The sequence below is a fragment of the Schistocerca americana genome, chromosome 11, assembly GCF_021461395.2.
Source record: "Schistocerca americana isolate TAMUIC-IGC-003095 chromosome 11, iqSchAmer2.1, whole genome shotgun sequence".
Lineage (NCBI taxonomy): Eukaryota > Metazoa > Arthropoda > Insecta > Orthoptera > Acrididae > Schistocerca > Schistocerca americana.
The window spans coordinates 73,394,954-73,419,042 of NC_060129.1; the positions used below are offsets into that span (position 1 = coordinate 73,394,954).

Sequence of the window (24,089 nt, forward strand, 5' to 3'; positions counted from 1 at the left end):
AGGACTACAAATTACCAAAATTCTGAAATGTGAAACTTGTAAACCTGGAGTTGATCTAGCAAAACAAGTAAGATCTGACATGTGTCCCAGATTGGACAAGAAAACAAAAGGTTACTGTCTTAGCTATAGCACACAAATATGCAGTGACTACCAAGTGGGTGTGATGACTATGTACATTTGTTTAACTCCTGGTTTAAGTAATTTACATCATTTCATTGCTGTGGTTCTTACTGTTATTCATTAATATCAGAATGTCAAAAACTACTTTGTTACTTTAAAATCTTCAATATGTTAGCTGTGGCCGACACTTATAAATGTCAACATAAGCCACTAACCCTGTGCAAAACAAGAAAATTTTTGCAATTTATTTGAAAGTCCTAATTAAGCTTCCATTTTCATGCATGTTTATTTTTAAATATTAAAACTGATGAGAGTTTCATTTCTAGGCCCCTAATTTTCAAATCTGGATGGCATCATCCTTGCACTGCAACTAAAAGTGCACCATGCATGACAGGTTCAATGTAATCTCTCCTGTCCACAAATTTGCACCTCACACATGTTGTTATCACAGGAAACTGCACCAAATATGTCAATATAATACTACAGTTCATTTTCCATATATCTAAGCAAAACCAATTCATGCCCATCCAAGTGTATCTCATCTGTGCACTGCATCTTTCCCTTAACTTTAGTGTGCTTTACAATAAATTTCATACAGAAAGTTTTCTGAGTAAATTACCCATTCCATACCTACAGCTAATGCTTGTGTAACCCAGTGTGCCTTTCAGATGTGTTTACTTGTGTGTCAATACATATGTCAGGTTTGGTTCTCAAGTGTGTCTTGAAATACGTACCCCACATCAATTTTTAAGTACTTAGTCTCAGTTGCAAAATATGTTATGCACTATCAGTGCCATTTCACTGCAAAAATTTTAAATCATGCTGGGGATATACCGATAACAAAGTTTCCGCATTTCTCAGAAATTTAATTTTAGTTGCTTCAGCCAATGAGAACTAGGGAACAAAGTCTTACACTGCCCTGTTTTGTGTGCAGTGGTCTCATGGTAATAACCAGATAGCAGCATTTTTACACTTTATTCTTACTGAGCAAAAATACTTACTTGTATCTGATATTCCTTACCATTTCCAGGCGATTTTTGGGTCTGCAGTATTTTTATTTCAATTTCTACAAAGCAAAACGATTAAATGACTAGAAAGTTGTTTACGAATTCAGTTTTAGATGCATATTTGGCATAAGATATTAACTGTCTAAAGGATAATTGCTCAGACAGTAATTAGCATTCTAGCTGTATCTTTTTAGCCAAGACTATTATAGATGCATATACTTTACTCTCAAGGTTCCTAAGTGCCCCCTTAACACATTGACTACCATGCTGCTGCCACCAGCGACAACAGCACAGCACGCTTAATGCTGTATACCTTACCTGGTGGTGAAACATGTCATTAACCATATCAGTAAACTTGTTAAATATAGAAAAACCACACCCAAGAAAGGCAGCAAGATAAACTCTCAGACAATACTATAATCTAAAAATGTAAAATTACAACTAAATAAGCAATTTCCAATTATGTGTACCAAGCAAATTATGCTTTGAGTCAGTGATTTCTTTTGCCACAATTGATTAAGAAACATGCAAACTGAAGGACTAGTGAATAATCATACTTCACCTGTGAAAAGCAGCAAAGCCATTAGAGACAGCTATGTGCATAGTCCAATTTATGTTGAAATTATCAACTTGGTACTTCAATTAAATTTTGTGAACTATAGGCAACACGATAAAGGAATCAAACGAAAAAAAACACAAAATTAATTTCTTTATTAACATTGCTCGGATTTCCACATCACCATAGAGGTACCAAGCTTGATGCGTTACTCACTTTTTTTTTACGTAGCAAGTTTCGCCAGTAGGCCTACAAACCATGAAAAACACAAATAGCTACTTCTTGCTGTCTTCTCTTCTTTGGACTTTCACTTCAGAAACTCTGAAACATCCATTACAAAAATAGGTAACATCACTCACAAATCTGGATTCTGTCACTGCAATTCATAGCAATTTTACTGTAAAAATACTGACTATGGTCACTGATGTCATTTTGAACATTCAGAAATTTTCAAGTGTGAAGGAACATGTTACTGAAACAAAATATTAGAGTGATACTGAAGTTAGAATACAGTTACTACACAAATTCTGACCAACAAACGTTACAAAGATGGCAACTTAAATACCGAAGCCATTTCTTATGATAATATGCTGTTACCACAAATAATCCTCATAGTTGTACTGAAAGAAACTTTACAGGGTAACACAGTGCATCAGAATACTATAGCCACAAAGAAGGAAATTCTGTAGATTTACCAGACACTTTACTTTTCTTGCACATCATAAAATTATTATACGAAGTTACTTACCATCCATTGTCTGGAATATAAACTTTCCTTTCTCCTCTGCAAGCATGTGCTTTTGCAGCATGTGTTCTCAAATTTGCCAAGACGTTGAAAAAAATTGCAGTCATCCTGCAGGCACTTCACAGTAACTTCCATATTTGGCTCTATATGCACACACAAGGAAAATGAAGGATACAAAGTTTTCCATAATAGAAATGCTTTATCGCACATGCAACACTAAATCTGGCACTGTACATACACCCACTCAGCATCACAAAGAATGGCTTGGCTCAAAGAATATCTGGGGTTCAAAAACTACCAGCGATACTGGCTAGCGTGAGAGATGACCTCATGTCATGATATAACGTCAAGATTCCTGAGGGCCTGCGAGCTGCTTCTGCAAAGGATGGCTAGGTTCAAAGAAATCCGTGGTTTGAAAACTGCCAGCGATATTGACTAGCGGGAGAGATGACGTCATGATCCCTGGATTACAGAAGTGTCAGATTCCAGCCGTCTGCTTTGACCCATGACATCATCAATATGGCAGAAATTGCTATTCTAAGCATCTCCAATATGGCACCTGTGATGTTACTACATACACATGGCAACAAACATGAAAATATGTATAAATAAGACAATAACATCTCCATCCAAAACTTCCATCAAATTAATGAGACAACTGGGGGAAATTGTGGGTTTTAGGGAGAGGTCAAGCTAAATATAAGAGGTTTTTTTTAAAAAAAAACAAACAAACAAACAAACACACACGGGAGGGCACCATGAAACACAACAAGACAACATCTACAAACACAACCAACTCATAAACACCGTGGCGTAATGACATCATCCACGACAACACCCTTACATCAATGCAGACAGGTGGAATCGGACGCTTCTGTTGACCCCATGATTCCTCAGGGCTTGCGAGCCGCTTGTCATTACACCTTCTACAGCCACAAGGCATTATACATAGCTATTTCAACTGGCACCGATGTCTCATTGGTTGGCCGTAAGAGCCAGTTAGTTGTAGCTACCGGCATGTAGATCTTTGAACGCTTCGTTATTATGATTTTCCCAGGAGCTATCTTGGTGTGTGTGTATGTGTTGTGCTTTTCTTAATTTCTCACTGTACGTTACACCATGGCTGATGTTGCACAGACTGGTGGTGTGGCAGGCTTGTGTGACGTATGGGGGTGAAGCATCACAAGAATATACAAGTAGAGCCTAGGAAAGAAATATTACATATTTATGATAAGCTGGTGACAGACGTAAACAAACACATGAAGAGACACAGTTCTGCTTCTGGAAAAGTAGGAGAAATGTTGGTTACCTCTCAGTCACCATTTAAATGCTGTGTTAACCTTAATGTAATAATGTAACACAACTGCCGTAACCAGATGGCTGGTTTATAGTCAAGTGTGCTATATTAGCAAAAATGTTATGGAGATATCACCAGTGTGAACGTCTGCAGTACCCTCTGTGCAGTGCAGACTGAGCAGAAACGTTCATGTATCACAAAAAGCCCACAAATGGGTCCAAGCTAAGGCTATAAATGAAAGGGTTGAGAGGGTTAATTACTATGCAAGTCATGGGAGGCGAATGCCAGAACTGCTGTAAAACTCTTTGACAATTAACAGGTAACTAGTACACTTAAGCAAAGTAAAGTGTCACTTGTGATGTAGGCCCTCTGGATAGAGCGTTTCCGAAGAGTTGGAGGTGCGGCCTTTCCCCTGAATTTTTACAGTAGTTTCATGAAGCACAAATAACTTATTTTAGATATTTAAGTAATGCAGGCCCTAGTTTCTCACTGCACCTTCACTGTGTTGTTCCACATCCCTGAAGATTCTGCTTCATAATTGGCAGTATTAAACATGATGGATGAATAAGTGCATTAATTCTGTTTACACGTTCCTTTTCCATCACAGTATGATATTAAGATATTAAGCAAAAACCCATTTTCTTTGCTATTTAGATGACATTTACTGAGTGCAATATGTTTTGATGCTCTCAGAGGTAAGAACTGATATACCACTTGGAGAGTGTTCACAACAAAAAATGGAGTTCAAAGAAATCACATTTAATTCTGTGGAAGGTGATGAAACTAAAGTGTACTGTATTGTATGTAAGTATTTGCCAGGTAACTAATGTTGTACATTGTTTGTATGTGTAGGTCTTTCCAATGAGTTAATGATATGGTGCAGTAATCGTTATCAGGAGAAAGAAAACTGGCATTCTACGGATCAGAGCATGGAATGTCAGATCCCTTAATCAGGCACGTAGGTTAGAAAATTTAAAAATGGAAATGGATAGGTTAAAGTTTGATATAGTGGAAATTAGTGAAGTTCAGTGGCAGGAGGAACAAGACTTCTGGTCAGGTGAATACAGGGTTATAAATACAAAATCAAACAGGGGTAATGCAGGAGTAGGTTTAATAATGAATAAAAAAATAGGCGTGCGGGTAAGCTACTACAAACAGCATAGTGAACATATTATAGTGGCCAAGATAGACACGAAGCCCATGCCTACTACAGTAGTACAAGTTTATATGCCAACTAGCTCTGCAGATGACGAAGAAATTGAAGAAATGTATGATGAGAGAAAAGAAATTATCCAGGTAGTGAAGGGAGACGAAAATTTAAGTCATGGGTGACTGGAATTCGACAGTAGGAAAAGGGAGAGAAGGATACATAGTAGGTGAATATGGATTGGGGCTAAGAAATGAAAGAGGAAGCCGTCTGGTAGAATTTTGTGCAGAGCATAACTTAATCATAGCTAACACTTGGTTCAAAAATCATAAAAGAAGGTTGCATACATGGAAGAATCCTGGAGATACTAAAAGGTATCAGATAGATTATATAATGGTAAGACAGAGATTTAGGAACCAGGTTTTAAATTGTAAGACATTTCCAGGGGCAGATGTGGACTCTGACCACAATCTATTGGTTATGAACTGTAGATTAAAACTGAAGAAATTGCAAAAAGGTGGGAATTTAAGGAGATGGGACTTGGATAAACTGACTAAACCAGAGGTTGCACAGAGTTTCAGGGACAGCATAAGGGAACAAGTGACAGGAATGGGGGAAAGAAATACAGTAGAAGACGAATGGGTAGCTTTGAGAGATGAAGTAGTGAAGGCAGCAGCGGATCAAGTAGGTAAAAAGATGAGGGCTAGTAGAACCCATTGGGTAACAGAAGAAATATTGAATTTAATTGATGAAAGGAGAAAATACAAAAATGCAGTAAATGAAGCAGGCAAAAAGGAATACAAACGTCTCAAAAATGAGATCGACAGGAAGTGTAAAATGGCTAAGCAGGGGTGGCTAGAGGACAAATGTAAGGATGTAGAGGCTTATCTCACTAGGGGTAAGATAGATACTGCCTATGGGAAAATTAAAGAGACCTTTGGAGAAAAGAGAGCCACTTTTATGAATATCAAGAGCTCAGATGGAAACCCAGTTCTAAGCAAAGAAAGGAAAGCAGAAAGGTGAAAGGAGTATATAGAGGGTCTGTACAAGGGCGATGTACTTGAGGACAATATTATGGAAATTGAAGAGGATGAAGATGAAATGGGAGATACGATACTGCATGAAGAGTTTGACAGAGCACTGAAAGACCTGAGACGAAACAAGGCCCCGGGAATAAATAACATTCCATTAGAACTACTGACGGCCTTGGGAGAGCCAGTCCTGAAAAAAACTCTACCATCTGGTGAGCAAGATGTACGAGACAGGCGAAATACACTCAGACTTCAAGAAGAATATAATAATTCTAATCCCAAAGAAAGCAGATGTTGACAGATGTGAAAATTACCGAACTATCAGTTTAATAAGTCACAGCTGCAAAATACTAACACGAATTATTTACAGACGAATGGAAAAACTGGTAGAAGCCGACCTCGGGGAAGATCAGTTTGGATTCTGTAGAAATGTTGGAACACATGAGGCAATAATGACCTTACGACTTATCTTAGAAGAAAGATTAAGGAAAGGCAAACCTACATTTCTAGCATTTGTAGACTTAGAGAAAGCTTTTGACAATGTTGACTGGAATACTCTCTTTCAAATTCTAAAGGTGGAAGGGGTAAAATGCAGGAAGCGACACGCTATTTACAATTTGTACAGAAACCAGATGGCAGTTATAAGAGTCGAGGGACATGAAAGGGAAGCAGCGGTTGGGAAGGGAATGAGACAGGGTTGTAGTCTCTCCCCGATGTTATTCAATCTGTATATTGAGCAAGCAGTAAAGGAAACAAAAGAAAAATTTGGAGTAGGTATTAAAATCCAGGGAGAAGAAATAAAAACTTTGAGGTTCGCCAATAACATTGTAATTCTCTCAGAGACAGCAAAGGACTTGAAAGAGCAGTTGAACAGAATGGACAGTGTCTTGAAAGGAGGATATAAGATGAACATCAACAAAAGTAAAACGAGGATAATGGAATGTAGTCGAATTAAGTCGGGTGATGCTGAGGGAATTAGATTAGGAAATGAGTCACTTAAAGTAGTAAAGGAGTTTTGCTATTTGGGGAGCAAAATAACTGATGATGGTCGAAGTAGAGAGGATATAAAATGTAGACTGGCAATGGCAAGGAAAGCGTTTCTGAAGAAGAGAAATTTGTTAACATCGAGTATAGACATAAGTGTGAGGAAGTCATTTCTGAGAGTAATTAAATGGAGTGAAACATGGACAATAAATAGTTTGGACAAGAAGAGAATAGAAGCTTTCGAAATGTGGTGCTACAGAAGAATGTTGAAGATAAGATGGGTATATCACGTAACTAATGAAGATAAGATGGGTATATCACGTAACTAATGAAGATAAGATGGGTATATCGTAACTAATGAGGAGGTATTGAATAGGGTTGGGGAGAAGAGAAGTTTTTGGCACAACTTGACTAGAAGAAGGGATCGGTTGGTAGGACATGTCCTGAGGCATCAAGGGATCACAAATTTAGCATTGTAGGGCTGCGTGGAGGGTAAAAATCATAGAGGGAGACCAAGAGATGAATACACTAAGCAGATTCAGAAGGATGTAGGTTGCAGTAGGTACTGGGAGATGAAGGAGCTTGCACAGGATAGATTAGGATGGAGAGCTGCATCAAACCAGTCTGAGGACTGAAGACCACAACAACAACAACAACAACAACAACAACAACAGTAATCATTAGTGTTTATGTTGAGTATTATTAATCTAAATACAGATAAGAAAGTATTTAGGGTAATCCATGACTGGCAATATATTTTCAGAATATAACTTTAAACAACTCTACAGTGTCAGATAGACTTATTAAATTGTTAATCTGGATTTGCCCCAGCATGCTACATGTTTCTAAATTTCATTGTGGTGACAGGCTGATCTGTGGTGCAGCCCTAGGCTGAGGTTAGGTTGGAAGTATGGCATAAAGCATTCTGACATGGATTGTATTTACATACCACAACCATTTTCAGATTATACAACACATGAATGGGGCAGACTGTCTCCATTACCACAATTTCTCCAGCACCTTGCTTATAATAATTATTAGAGAGCGGATAATACTTGCTCGGTGTTATCTTGTGTGTGTTGTTGTGGTCTTCAGTCCTGAGACTGGTTTGATGCAGCTCTCCATGCTACTCTATCCTGTGCAAGCTTCTTCATCTCCCAGTACCTACTGCAACCTATATCCTTCTGAATCAGTTTAGTGCATTCATCTCTTGGTCTCCCTCTACGATTTTTACCCTCCACGCTGCCCTCCAATACTAAATTGGTGATCCCTTGATGCCTCAGAACGTGTCCTACCAACCGATTCCATGTTCTAGTCAAGTTGTGCCACAAACTTCTGATCTTGGCAATCCTATTCAATACCTCCTCATTAGTTACGTGATATACCCATCTAATCTTCAACATTCTTTTGTAGCACCACATTTCGAAAGCTTCTATTCTCTTCTTGTCCAAACTATTTATTGTCCATGTTTCACTCCATTTAAATACTCTCAGAAACGACTTCCTCACACTTAAATCTATACTCGATGTTAACAAATTTCTCTTCTTCAGAAACGCTTTCCTTGCCATTGCCAGTCTACATTTTATATCCTCTCTACTTCGACCATCATCAGTTATTTTGCTCCCCAAATAGCAAAACTCCTTTACTACTTTAAGTGACTCATTTCCTAATCTAATTCCCTCAGCATCACCCGACTTAATTTGACTACATTCCATTTATCCTTGTTTTACTTTTGTTGATGTTCATCTTATATCCTCCTTTCAAGACACTGTCCATTCTGTTCAACTGTTCTTCCAAGTCCTTTGCTGTCTCTGAGAATTACAATATCATCGGCGAACCTCAAAGTTTTTATTTCTTCTCCCTGGATTTTAATACCAACTCCAAATTTTTCTTTCATTTCCTTTACTGCTTGCTCAATATACAGATTGAATAACATCGGGGAGAGGCTACAACCCTGTCTCACTCTCTTCCCAACCACTGCATCCCTTTCATGTCCCTCGACTCTTATAACTGCCACCTGGTTTCTGTACAAATTGTAAATAGCGTGTCGCTCCCTGTATTTTACCCCTTCCACCTTTAGTATTTGAAAGAGAGTATTCCAGTCAACATTGTCAAAAGCTTTCTCTAAGTCTACAAATGCTAGAAACATAGGTTTGCCATTCATTAATCTTTCTTCTAAGATAAGTCATAAGGTCAGTATTGCCTCATGTGTTCCAACATTTCTACGGAATCCAAACTGATCTTCCCCGAGGTCAGCTTCTACCAGTTTTTCCATTTGTCTGTAAATAATTCGTGTTAGTATTTTGCAGCTGTGACTTATTAAACTGATAGTTCAGTAATTTTCACATCTGTCAACATCTGCTTTCTTTGGGATTAGAATTATTATATTCTTCTTGAAGTTTGGGGTTATTTCGCCTGTCTCATACATCTTGCTCACCAGATGGTAGAGTTTTGTCAGGACTGGCTCTCCCAAGGCCATCAGTTGTTCTAATGGAATGTTTTCTACTCCCGGGGCCTTGTTTCGACTCAGGTCTTTCAGTGCTCTGTCAAACTCTTCACGCAGTATCATATCTCCCATTTCATCTTCATCTACATCCTCTTCCATTTCCATAATATTGTCCTCAACTACATCGCCTTGTATAGACCCTCTGTATACTCCTTCCACCTTTCTGCTTTCCTTTCTTTGCTTAGAACTGGGTTTCCATCTGAGCTCTTGATATTCATACAAGTGGCTCTCTTTTCTCCAGAGGTCTCTTTAATTTTCCTGCAGGCAGTCTTATCTATCTTAACCCTAGTGAGATAAGCCTCTACATCCTTACATTTGACCTCTAGCCATCCCTGCTTAGCCATTTTGCACTTCCTGTCGATCTCATTTTTGAGACGTTTATATTCCTTTTTGCCTGCTTCATTTACTGCATTTTTGTATTTTCTCCTTTCATCAATTAAATTCAATATTTCTTCTGTTACCCAAGGATTTCTACTAGCCCTCATCTTTTTACCTACTAGATCCTCTCCTGCCTTCACTACTTCATCTCTCAAAACTACCCATTCTTTTTCTAATGTAGTTCTTTCCCCCATTCCTGTCAATTATTCCCTTATGCTCTTCCTGAAACTCTGTACAACCTCTGGTTTAGTCAGTTTATCCAGGTCCCATCTCCTTAAATTCCCACTTTTTTGCAGTTTCAGTTTTAATCTACAGTTCATAACCAACAGATTGTGGTCAGAGTCCACATCTGCCCCTGGAAATGTCTTACAATTTAAAACCTGGTTTCTAAGTCTGTGTCTTACCATTATATAATCTATCTGAAACTTGTCAGTATCTCCAGGCTTCTTCCATGTATACAACCTTCTTTTATGATTCTTGAACCAAGTGTTAGCTATGATTAAGTTGTGCTCTGTGCAAAATTCTATCAGGCAGCTTCCTCTTTCATTTCTTAGCCCCAATCCGTATTCACCTACTACGTTATCTTATGTATTTCAACTAAATTATTTTCTCAGAATAACACATAAATGCTGCACTTCCGTTTGCGCTACTTATGCAGTGTGATTTTATTTTCGGAGTTCTTTCTGTGGAAGGAACAGATAGAAGCTGAAGAGAGCTTTCATTCTTAAGACCAAGGGAAAAACAGAAATGTGATTATCTCTGAAGATCTCGTAGAGTTAATTGCAAATGAAACAATTCAGAAGGAACTGGAGTAGCCAAACTATGTTTTTTTGCCATATGATTTTGAATGATGTGGAACAAGAAATTATATTTAGTAGAGTACTGGAGTAAAGACAAACTTCTGCGAAGCAATATTTTTGGAGAAGTAATGGCTAGAGACCACTATTCCAAATTACTATGAATGCTGCATTTCAACCATGATGTCGGTTCTACCAATGATTGTTATACAAAATACAGAACATCATCACTGATTTATTACAAAAAAAAAAATTTTGTCAGTCATTTCAGCCATTCCAAAAGCTGTGCATATATGAAAGTTTACTTTTTTTTTATAAAGAGTGGCTGTCTTTCAAACAATACATCCCGTCAAAAAGAAACAGATTTGGAATAAAATCTTTTTTTCCCTGTGACTGTGAGACAGGATTTGTACAAGATTTAATTGTTTACATGGGATCATCTGCCCTGGTGGATACCAAAAATAAGGATACTGGAAAGTCAGGAGCGATAGTTGAAGCACTTGTAAAGCCCTATTTAGGAAAGGGCTATACTGTTCACATAGATAATTGGTATTTCAGTGCAGCTTTATTTAGAAAGCTACACAATAATTGCACAAATGTGTGCGGGACCATAAGAAAGAGAAGGAAAGGAATGCCTAAAACTGGTGAATGATTAAAATGAGGACAGGCAACCTGTCAATCGTGCAAAAATTTAATATTCAAAAAGTGGTTGGATAAAAAAGAAGTCTATATGCTTTCTACCATGCACTCAGATGAATTTGATACAGTAAAAGTTATCCAAAAACCTGTATGCGTATTGGATTATAATAATTCAATGGGTGCAGTTGATAAAGCTGACACGGTTATAAGCACTGTGGAATCAACACTCAAATCTCTGCAATGGCATCACAAACATTTCTTTCACTTGCTGGACAATTGTGTGTGGAATGCCTATTGTCTTTATAAACACAAAAGGAAAGAACTGGTATCCATGGCAAAACTTCAATTGCAGTTAATTAGGGAGATACTGGAAGAGTATCATCGAAGCATAAAATATCAACACCGAACAGGCAATAATCATCCACTGAGCTTAACAGAAAGACACTTTTCTTCGGTTTACAAACTAGTAGGAAGAAACTTAAATAGAAGGTGTGTTGTTTGAAGTGCAAATGACAGAAAATGAGAATCTAAGTACAAGTGTAAAAATTGTAATGTGGGTTTGTGTGTTGAACCTTGTTTTCAAATTTATCATACTGAATTACATTATTAAGAATCTTTCAAATGATCCTAAATGGCTTTTCTTATAATACTTATAAAATCTCCAAATATATTGTTATGTAACACTTAAATACAGTAACCTGCACATCATCTTTCTGACGCGCAATGTGCACAGTTCGCGGTACGCTGCACCGATCAGTGGCACCAGCTCAGCGAAGCAGACTGCTGTAACAAAAGGGTTAATCGAACAACATGTAACAACCCAAATTATGCTATTGTGAGTTAGCACTTTCTTCCACCAGTCCCTTCAATTAGAAGTGATGCTGGCCCAGATGGAACCACACTCAGTTTTTCTTATAACATGGAAATTAATGAAGCTAAAAAAAAGATCTTTGTGGTGAGTAAGCAAAATATCACTGCTCAAAGCTCAGTGAGCAACTGTAAACCACCGAATCCTTCACCTACTGATGGAGTAAAATTACATCAAATGGAAGATCAAAGAAGAATATTGCAAGCCAAATCTATCACACAAAGACTGATTTTAACAAGAGAACAAACTTTCTAATATTGTCCATTTTAAGCACCAAAGGTAGCTATTTTTAAGGCAATCTTTATACATATTTTAGCATACAACCACTAATTTTAGGAACATAATCCACAGCAACATGTTTTTGGGGTCAAGCTGCCATCATCCGGCTTCAAAATTAATCCTACATAAAATGCACTTCAAAAACATTCAAGGTAAAAACAGAAAAACAAATGAAATTACTAAGCTGTGAAGTCCTTGTCTTACTTGAAAAGTGGTAGCATCAGATTCCCTGCTTCCTTATCCATGTTAACACACATCCTTCGAAGTGCTGCTTTTAAGGCACCACTTATTTATAAACACGTGTGCAGCTCTGACGTGCACTGAGAGGCAGCTGGTGTGACTGATGTTTACTGCCTTACATAAACAATGTTTTGAAGAATATGCAGATAAGGATGCAGGGAATCTGGTGCTTCCAGTTTTAAAGTAAGATGATAGTCTCCATGTCTGAATAATCTTATATTTTGACCTCCAGTGCTTCTGAAGTGCATTTTATGTAGGGTTAACTTAGACAGCCTGATGATGAGAGCTCGACTCTCGAAACACATTGCTCTCGACTTGTTCCTAATATTAGTGACTGTATGCTAAAATATTTATAAACTGCGGAACCTTTTCACACCCAGCTGCATAGACAGACATTTCAGGAAAGACCTCATAAAGGCATGTTTGGAATGTTTCGCTGTACAGAATGAGATAAGAACACAAGCGGCAGACCCAGACTGGAATACTTTGCCTAGGTCATGGACAGTAACGACTGCACCACATACCACTCTCAAGATGAAGGCCCAAGAAAGAAAAGCTTTGTGCCCTGCCGACAACCAACCTGACGATTGAAGAACTAAGAAGAAGAAGACAAACAACAGAACCACAATTTCATTGAGAAAATGAGTTGCAGTCAGGCCTTCTTACTGAGCTTATTGCAACTTGTATTCTAGTCGTAAGTACTGAAATATTATAAAACTCAGTGACTCACCAGATTTATTAGCAATGGGTGACTGCCAACTTCAAAGTCCTCCGGCGATTCATCAAGCTGGAAAAATTTACAACAGATGTCAGATTTATAATGTTTTCGTGGTGTATGAAATTTACATGACAGAAATTATGTTTAAAAGGTTTAATTCTCTGTTTCCTTGTGGTACATTACTGAATACTTTTGACACTTCACTTTTCACTTCAAGTAATCATAAGAAGGGCCCACATTTTTATGACAAGTCATATTTTTTCCTGAACTTCATGGTGAATTTAACAACAATTTATGCATAAATTCAGGTGATATAGTATAGATAAATGTACTTCTATTATACATCCAAAGCCATATTTACATCTTTTTTTTCAGTAACAGGTCATATTTCCGCCAACTTTTGCAAAACTTTATATATTTGTTGTATCTTATATGGACACACGAATAAAAACATGAAAATGTTTCTCACATGACAATGTTTCAGATTATAATGCCACAAATAAACACAACAATTACTACAAAGCTTTATTTATCACGACTTTAGTAGACTGGTAGAAGCCGACCTTGGGGAGAATCAGTTTGGATTCTTGTTGGAACATGTGAGGCATACTGACGTACGACTCACGATTTATCTTAACATAGATTAAGGAAAGGTAAACTTATGTTTCTAGCATCTGTAGACTTAGAGAAGGTTTCTGACAATGTTGACTGGAATAGTCTCTTTCAAATTCTGAAGGTGCCAGGGGCCAAATGGCTATTTACAATTTTTACAGAAACCAGACGGCAGTTATACGAGTCAAGGAACATGAAAGAGAAGCAGTGGTTGGAAAGGAGTGAGACAGGGTTGTAGCCTATCCTCAATGTTATTCAGTCTGTATACTGAGCAAGCAGTAAAGGAAACAAAAGAAAAATTTGGAGAAGGAATTAAAATCCACGGAGAAGAAATAAAAACTTTGAGGTTTACCAATGACATACTAGTTCTGCCAGAGACAGCAAAGGACCTGGAAGAGAAGTTGAATTGAATAAACAGTGTCTTGAAAGGGGGATGTAAGATGAACATCGACAAAAGCAAAACAAGAGGATAATGGAATGTAGTCGAATTAAATCAGGTGATGCTAAGGGAATTAGATTAGGAAATGAGACACTTAAAGTAGTAAAGGAGTTTAACTATTTGGGGATAAAAATAACTGATGATGGTTGGGGCTATAAAATGTAGACTGGCAATGGTAAGGAAAGTGTTTCTGAAGCAGAGAACTTTGTTAACATTAAGTATAAGTTTAAGGGTCAGAAAGTCTTTTCTGAAACTATTTGTATGGAGTGTAACCACGTATGGATGTGAAACAAGTACAATAATTAGTTTAGACAAGAGAATAGAAGCTTTTGAAATGTGGTGCTACAGAAGAATGCTGAAGATCAGATGGGTAAATCATGTAACTAATGAGGAGGTACTGAGTAGAATTGAGGAGAAGAGGAATTTGTGGCACAACTTGACAAGAAGAAGGGCTGGGTTGGTAGGACATGTTCTGAGGCATCAACGGATCACCAATTGAATATTGGAGGGCAATGTGGAGGGTAAAAATCGTAGAGGGGGACCAAGAGATGAATACACTAAGCAGATTCAGAAGGATGTAAGTTGCAGTAGTTACTTGGAGATGAAGAAGCTTGCGCAGGATAGAGTAGCATGGAGGGCTGCATCAAACCAGTCTCTGTACCGAAGATCACAACAACAGTAGACAAGTAGCATTACACACTAGTCAGTTTGCTGATGTAAGACACTGTTGGGTGGGGCCAACAAAACATTCTCAAAACTAACAAAGGCACCTCCCAACATGATAAACATCGCACACGTGGTCACACTATTCAGTCAGAATATAAACTCAAGTGGTTCAACAAAAGCGGTCCATCAGCATGGAGTTGCAAGGTTTCGTTCGTGAGTTTGATGATAAGTTCTTTAGCACTGGTGGGGAAATGTTATTTTGTTAATTAAGTGAAGTCAAAGTTAGTGCAGAAAAGCACTTTAATGTGCAATAGCACTGTAATACCACCAAATACAGCAGCTGTGTGAAGAGAAGTGCTGAAAATGGCAGCAGACAAATGCTGTTAGTTGAGCAGACAGGTTCATCTTCAATTGTACAAACATTTAAAGACAGGAGAAATGATGGTGTCTTGCAACATCCCATCTGAGAAGCTGAAGAATCCACATTTCAGACAGTTCTTGAGAAGTACACAAAACATCCTGTTCCAGGTTAATCTATATTGAGAAAGAACTATTTATCAGTGTGCTACGAAGAGTAGCTCAAAAAAAAAAATGAATTAGTGTTGCTGAACTAAAGATCAACGTCCCTATACAAAGGTACCAATGTGGGGGAACATTATGTTGCAGATGTTATGGGGTGTTCTGAAAGTTGACAGGCCTGGAAAAATGTTCCTCCTAATGCGTGAAGCTCTTGAGAGAGAGTACAAAATTCAACAGTTGCCATTTTGTTTCACAACTCTGTGAAGCTACTGTGACAAGATGTTGTGAGCAGAGAAAATGTTTTGCTTCTGGCAACAGATGGTGCTTCATACACGGCTAAAGCAGCCAAGGGCTCCAAATTCTCTACCGCAGTATGGTTTATGTCATTTGACTCATTCATGCGTTACGCAGAGTTGCAGAAGAGGTGTGATCAAATTGCTCCGATGTAGGAAAATTAATTACTTGTGGCATAATAATTAATGTGAACGTCCTGCTACAGGTACAGAAATCCAAGGAATGAGCACCTTCACTGCCCCTCCTTCCCCCACCTTGTGCTTAGATGACTGGATTCCTGTCTTAATGCTGCTGAATATTACTGGATGATCCACACTAAAAGAAAGGTAATCTTTTGTGAACTCAATAGCTATGAATCAAGTGCTACCAAAACTGTGAAAGAGGTCTTTACACACACACACACACACACACACACACACACACACACACACACACACACACACACACATACACACCTTGTCTGGAAACTTGGCATCACCAATGCCAACTTTCCAGTGGTAACAAAAGCCATCACAAGACTGGCAGCTGCTGGTATTCAACTGCATTTTGGAAAATGATGTCAACAATGAAACAGGTCAGCAGTTATTGACCTCTCCTATCACCTTCTTAAAGAGGAGTTTAACAATGGTGTATTTCAGTTTCTCTGGAAAAATGTCTTGACTCAGTTGATGCATTACATATTTCCAATAACATGAGGCTTATTTTATGAGAATAAATCTTTAGTACTCTACTGGAACACCATCAAAACCAGATAAGTTTTTATTGATGAATAAGTTCAAAATGGAATGAAATTTTAATCACAAAATAACTGTTACATGATAAACATCACCGTGAAGGTTGACAAGTATTAGACTGGTGCTTCACGATATGACACTTGCTGTCTCTGTGAGTGCATTTAGTTGATTACACTGTCAGTTTTAAAAGAAAACAGCTGCAGATCCTAAGAACAAAATCTGTAACTGTGTGCTACCAGCCGTTCTGCCAAGTTGTCAGTTACATTTTATGCACAATATTTCGACATCTCATGCAGCCGTCTTCCACGGATGCTATGAGTTTTGCTGTTACTCACTTCCCAGACTCCAACCAGACTGTGTGGAGTGGAGTCCACCCCGCAAGTGCACAAAACAGTAAAACTCACAGCACCTAAAGAAGAAGGCTCGTCCAGTTGTTGAAATATTGTGCACGAGATGAAAACGACAACTCAGCAAAACACCAGAGTGTACACCTTTGATCAGTCACCCTGAGATAACCAGAGGGGTCAACAACAATGCTGTTTACAACACAAAATTGTTTGTCATGCAGCATTCCATACTCCTAGATTTCTGTAAAGCATCTGACACGGCACCACACTGCCGACTGTTAATGAAGGTACGAGCATACGGAATAGGTCCCCAGATTTTGCGAGTGGTTCAAAGACTTCTTGAGTAACAGAACCCAGTACATTGCGCCTGATGGTGTGTGTTCATCAGAGACAGGAGTGCTCCGGGAAAATGTGACAGGAAAGTTGTTGTTTTCCTACATATGTAAATGATTTGGTGGACAGTAGTCTGCGGTTGTTAGCTAATGTTGCTGTGGTGTAAGTTAATGCAGATGAGTAGGAAAAACAAACCCACAGTTTACAAATAATGAGATGCTTGACACACTCATGTCAGTTAAATATCTAGGCGTAATGCAAAGCGATATGAAATTGAATGAGCATATAAGGACTGTAGTGGGGAAGGCGAATGGTCCACTTTGGTTTATTGGGAGAATTTTAGGAAAGTGAGGTTCATCTGTAAAGGAGACTACATGTAGGACACTAGTGCAACCTCTTCTCGAGCTCTGCTCGAATGTTTGGGATCCACACTAGGTCGGACTAAACGAAGACATCGAAGCAATTCAGAAGCAGGCTGCTAGATTTGTTACTAATATGTTTCAACAATAATCAAGTATTATGGAGATGCATCAGGAACTCAAATGGAATCACCTGAGGGAAGACAGCGTTCTTTTCAAGGAGCAATATCCAGAAAATTTAGAGAGCCACCATTTGTGGCTGACTGCAGAGCGATTCTACTGCCGCCAATGTACAGTTCTTGTAACGACCACAAAGATAAGCTCAGAGAGATTAGGGGCCACATGGAGGCATATAGACAGTTGTTTTTCCCTCGCTCCATTTGCAGCTAGAACAGGAAAGGAAATGACTAGTAGTAGTAGAGCATGCCTTCCAACATGCACCATACAGTGGCTTGCGGAATCTGGATGTAGATGTAGATTCATATGAACATTGTAATTTGTCATGTAGCTAATATGAATTTTCAATTCTTAAATCTGCAGATTCAGATAATTTTAGAAGGAATGGCCAACAAGGAATGTTTTCCATTTTCTTATTAACTGCCAAATGTTCCTGCCCAAATATCTTTGCTTTCTGTTTGTAGTATATGTTGAAATCCTTTGCACCAGAGTATGTAACTTAACTCCGAATACTAGACCCAAAGGAACCTGTGCAAATCACTTTTCAGTTGAAGGAAATTTTTATTATAAGCAACAAAAATCGTTGTGACATAAATGTACCAGGAAGTGAGTGTAAGAATTTCGAGATCCGTAAAGCAGCCTCTGCAAGGGGCACCACCATCTATCTACTTTACACAATATTCTTGCTGCTCATTTCTCCTGAATAAAAACATTATTTATTTTAACAATATTGTGAAAAGCCATACAGAGGACTAGAGGATGGACGGACAGATGGACTCTCTCTCTCTCTCTCTCTCTCTCTCTCTCTCTCTCTCTGTCTCTCTCTCTCTCTCTGTCTCTCCCCCCCCCCCCCCCCCCCTCTCTCTCTCTCTCTCTCTCTCTCTCTCTCTCTGCCACCTGTGACCACTGTGGCTGAGCTGAGTCGTATATGCGCCCGACAGGAGCAGCTATCCAGTTGTGATGGTAAGGAGGCGGCATGGGGTGCAGAGTGGGGTGGGGGAAGGTGTCGTGCTGCTTGTGGGAGCTTGCAAGGGCGCATTGGGGATAGGGTAGGGTATTTAGCTGCAGTTGAGAGGTTTGTATGTGTGGGGAGTGGGGGGGGGAGAGGGGGATGGGAGGGGAGGCAGTGGGGAAAGGAGGAGAGAAGAAGAGATGGGGAAAAAGACTAGTGACTAATGGGTGTGTTAGTGGAATAGAAGACCGTGTATTGCTGGAGTGAGAGCAGGGAAGGGGATAGGTAAGTGGAGGACAGGGACTAATGAAGGCTGAGGCCAGGGGGGTTACGGTAATATAGGATATATTGCAGGCAGAGTTCCCACCTGCGTAGTTCAGAAAAACTGCTTCCAAGGTAGTCCTACCTCTGATTGGGTAGAAGATGTCTGACCGGAGTATGTGGTTGGGAGAATGTACGGGATAGGTCTTACCTCTAGGTCTATTTCAGGGCACAGTGAGAGGTAGTCAGAACTGTTGCTCCAGTCGTACGTGGTTCCGAGGCACGAGATGAATGCTGCTCTGTAGCCAGATGGTGAGTAAGTAGGAGGTGGTAGATGGCTGGAGAGACAAGGTATACAAGATCTGCTTCTGTAAAAGGTCGGGAGGGTAATTTCGGTCTGCGAAGGTCTCGGTGGGATACTCGGTATATTTGCTCTGGCACTGCTCGTCCCTGCAGATGGGATGACCACGGGTGGTTAGTCTGTACGCGAGCAATTTCTCGGTACGGAATGGGTGGCAGCTGTCAAAGTGGAGGTACTGTCGGTGTTTGGAAGGTTTGGTATGGACGGAGGTACTGATGAAGCTATCCTTGAGGTGGAGGTCAGCATTGAGGAAGGTGTTGAGGTTTTGGGGGAATGTGGCTAGGGTGACCTCACCCTCAGTCCAGACCATGAGGGTGACACCAATGAATCTGAAATGGTGAGGGGTTGGACTCTGGGCAGTTAGAAATATTGCTCTAGATGGCCCATGAATAGTTTGGCATAGAATGACCCCATGTGGGTGCCCATAGCTATTTATTTTATGTGCTTTCTCCCAGAGGACAACTCCTTACGAACACTATTGTGGGGGGGGGGGGGGGGTAAGCCAACATCAAACAATGTAAAATTCAGAACAAATGATATATTACGAATAAGTGTGGCTTCAGCTGCCAAAGTCCACCAGTCGTGTGTGTGTGTGTGTGTGTGTGTGTGTGTGTGTGTGTGTGTGTGTGTGTGTGTGTGTGTTTCTGACAAAGGCCTTGTAGGTCAAAGGCTTATTTGTGACAGTCTTTTTGTTGCGCCTATCTGCGACTCATCATCTCCGCTATATGGTGAGTAGCAACTTTCATTTTCATAAAACAAGCCAACAATTTGTTTTACATTTACACAGTGGAAGATGCTACGAACAGTGTTACCTTTACTGTATGGCCATTAATGTGTACTTCTGTTGCCACCATGTTTGAGTGCAGTACCCATTTCCAGCATTAAGTGCGGCACTATATACCGTATGGCCTAAACACTTCTTGAAACAGTTCACACATTCTAAGCAGCCACTAATTACACTATAGCTTGGAACATTATGGCGAACTCATTCAATTTGACCTTTCACACAAAATTAGGGTCTCAACACTGCTGTGGCCTTCAGCACAAAGACTGGTTTGAGGCAGCTCTCCGTGAAGTCTATCTTTGGCAAGCCTCTTTCCTGATCACAGTATAGGTACAACAACCTGCATCCACTTCAGTTTGCTTAGTGCAATAAAACCTTGTTCTTCCTCTACAATTTTAACCCTATCCCCTCCATCACCAAACTGACAATCCCTTGATGCCCCAGCATACATCCTCTTTTAGCCAAGATGTGACATAAATTTCTTTTCTTTCTAATTTGATCCAGAACTACTTCACTAATTATCCATTACCACTTATCTTCAGCAGCCTTCTGTAGTATGACATTTCAAAAGCTCTTCTCCTCTTGCCTGAAATGATGACCGTCCAAATTTCTCTTCCATACAAGGCTATACTTCATATAAAGACGTTCACAAAAGACTCCCAAAGATTTAAATTAATATTCAATATTAAAAATTTCTGTTTTTCAGAAACGATTTGCTCGCAACTGTGGCAACGCATTTGATACGCCAAGCTGGCGGAGACCGTTCCTAGGGCGTGCGACATCTCAGTTGCGAGTGGCAGTGGACGGCAAACTGGACGGCAGCGGCTGTGGTGAATTTGACAGTTCCTGACTGGCTGCTACCATAGCACGAACTTAAATCTTCAGTGTGCAGAGTACTACAGCTTTTCGACTGGCTGCTCGGCCGGGTCACAGAAGCGGAACACAGCCTCAATCGCCTAACGCCAATGCTAACAGCATGCAGCAAGTGTCATTTTGGTGCGGCCACTGGCAATGCCCTCTTAACACAATCTACTTGCCGACTTCTCAGCCCTGCCGTGGTTTGTGCAGCTGGCAGACACTGGGCTGCCAGCAGTCCGTGATAGGTGCGCTGCAGCAATTTGACTCTTACAGCTGCAGTCTTGTTTCTGTACAAGACATTTCTTTTTGCTCCCTGTATTTTATGCGTGACAACTTAAGAATTCCAAATAGTGCATTCCGAGCAGTGGCAGCAGGAGAAAAATATAAACGTATTAAAATCCGCAGGCTTTTGGAATCAGTGTCTTCTCCTCTCTGGTGCCTAAAGCTCACCAGACCTTTTCCTTCACCCCTCTTTCCATCCCCTTCAACTCTTCTGTCAGAAGAATGAGCCACTGGCTCTGTAAGCTTGCAGATTTCAATATCTTTGTACATGTTTCCTCCCGCCGCCACTTGGTGAGTAGATTTTTTACCTATTCAATTACATTATATTTTCAAAAATTGATTAATTTTTTGATATATTAAATAGTGTATTCCAGTCCACAGTGTCAGAGATTTAACACATCTATCTAAAATGTATGCTTCAATCTATCTTCTAAGATACATCATGGGTCATTATTGTCTCAACTTAAGCCAATTCATTACCAAATGCAAATGTCTTAATAACAAAACTTACCACATGTTCTTCTTTGAGAAGCACTGGGACAAGTGAGACCAGCACAGGCTCTTCTGCCTTACAATATGCCTGAAAAAAGAATTGAACCTGTATCTCTGTACACTAGATATTAAAAGTGACTAGTTAACATTAACTTTAATCTAAACAAAAGGGAATTCAATCACAACTAAAATAAAAAATGCAAAGTTAGGCAACATACGCAACTACACATTGAGCAACACCCTCAGTCCTACCAACGAACAATTGGTACTAACTGTACACAATTTTGACAGGAGAGTGCGTGATGGCAACCAGCCCACGTCCACAACAGAGTCATATGAACTTACCCTACATTATGTCTTGTAGAATTACAATGGCTGTCTCTAACAGAATTACTTTCTCTGTGTCAACCAGCTCTGATTCCAGAAGGATCAGCAGTGCAGAACCCAACTTTCATTCTTCTCTTATGACATTGTGAGAGCCACAGATTGGGCCAAACAGCTGAACAGATTATTTCTAAACTTTCAAAAAGCATTTGAGTTGGTATGATACCAATGCTTATGGACAACAGTACAACTGTATGTGATATCAAACAATATTTATGACTTCATTATCCACAATAGGCAGCACGCAAATACGGGCTGTACCTATAAGTATGACACATTATCCTGGTGAAAAGCAAATATCGAATGTAGCCTGCATTACAAAATTTTTGGGAAAGTTCAATTAGACAGTACTTTTAGTTCTACACACACACACACACACACACACACACACACACACACACACACACACACACACACACACTCAACTGCACCTATTGACAGTTGTGTTCGTTTCTAGTAATCGAGCAATTTACAATTTATATTACATCATTTGTCAGTCCTTGAACAATGTGCAAATCATCTTCAAGACTCACTACATTTAACAATAATTTCCTAACAATATGAAATCCCTGTACACAATGGCAACATTTGCAAAGAGCTTCACAGAGCTAGCAAGCTAGCCTACCTGTACACTTATGCACAGTAGGTTGGTTGGTTGTTTCGGGGAAGGAGACCAGACACCGAGGTCAGCGGTCTCATCGGATTAGGGAAGGATGCAGAAGGAAGTCGGCCGCGCCCTTTGAAAGGAACCATCCCGGCATTTGCCTGGAGTGATTTAGGGAAATCATGGAAAATGTAAATCAGGATGGTCGGACGCGGGATTGAACTGTCGCCCTCCAGAATGCGAGTCCAGTGTCTAACCACTGCACCACCTCGCTCGGTTGTTGCACAGTAGAATTTTGACTAAATACAATGTGTATTTTCCAATTCACTCACTATCAACTGTAGTAGATAAGAAATTGCATCCACAGGCTTTCTCTGCTACAGCTAAAGGACATTCAATTAATAGGTATCTCATTAGTTCAGAGTGTAGATGAAAGTCAACAGGGGAGGGGGGAGGGGGGGGGGGGAGAGGAGAAATCAGTCAATAATCTGCCACTGATTAGAAAACAGATTGGAACACCGTGGTCTGATGAAAGAAAGAGACTTCATTCTGAAAGGATGAAACAAATTTGGGCACAAAGAAAGGCCAACCATCAAACGTGACATTGATGGATTGTACCTCGCGTGGTCCTACTGGGCCCATACGTGAGTAATAATTATCTGTCACTTATTATAACTTCATCAATATCAACTGCATGTTGCTGTGGTCTTCATTCAAAAGACTTTTGTTTTACGCTGCACCCCAATGGTACTGAGTATGTTACACCATGAGTGGTCAAATATCTGGTCTTTTTACCACAACGCATTTATCAAGTGCTATAAAACAAGGAAACCCACCAATAAATTACAACACTCTACCTACTGACCTATACTGAAATATTTATGTCGGCCCACAGTGTAATGTACCTCAAAGCTCTTGTGCCATTAGGCGCCATCATCAATAGCAAAAGGCAACAGCAAACATGCACTGTCAAACACAAAACTCTTCCTCGAACATCTCATGTTAGTATGTTATGCTCTCAAGGCACAGTTGTTAAACTAAAACTGCCGCTGTCACCTACCAAAAATAGCACTCGACTGCAAAGCATAAGTCAGAGCCCTCAACAATGTTACTTTCTACAGTAAAATTTATGAAAATCAAAAGTTCTAAAAATTCTAAAAACAATTACTACACCTGTGTTTCATTGTGTGCATCCATATGGAAGGCAACTGAAAACATTAAACCTAATGCCGCTAATTCGAATAAATCTGTTGCTGTTCCCTGAGGAGATATCGCTAAGGTGACACTAATGTCGTCCAATTTAACACGCAAACTGTGCC

At 39.6% G+C, this 24,089-nt stretch overlaps 1 protein-coding gene across 2 annotated transcripts in view; it reads right to left on the reverse strand.

The window, feature by feature from the left end:
- Positions 1–1,821: 1,821 nt before the first annotated feature.
- Positions 1,822–24,089, reverse strand: part of LOC124553909 — a 41,733-nt gene continuing 19,465 nt past the window's right edge. The window contains exons 4-7 of one of the 2 annotated variants that reach the window (XM_047127933.1): positions 21,802–21,870; positions 13,325–13,381; positions 2,432–2,536; positions 1,822–2,004 (exon numbers count right to left, since the gene is read on the reverse strand). In XM_047127933.1, coding sequence (XP_046983889.1) covers positions 1,996–2,004; positions 2,432–2,536; positions 13,325–13,381; positions 21,802–21,870 — 240 coding nt within the window. In that variant the 3' untranslated portion in view covers positions 1,822–1,995. The remainder of the gene's footprint in view (positions 2,005–2,431; positions 2,537–13,324; positions 13,382–21,801; positions 21,871–24,089) is intronic. The other variant, XR_006968162.1, reaches the window with a different exon arrangement.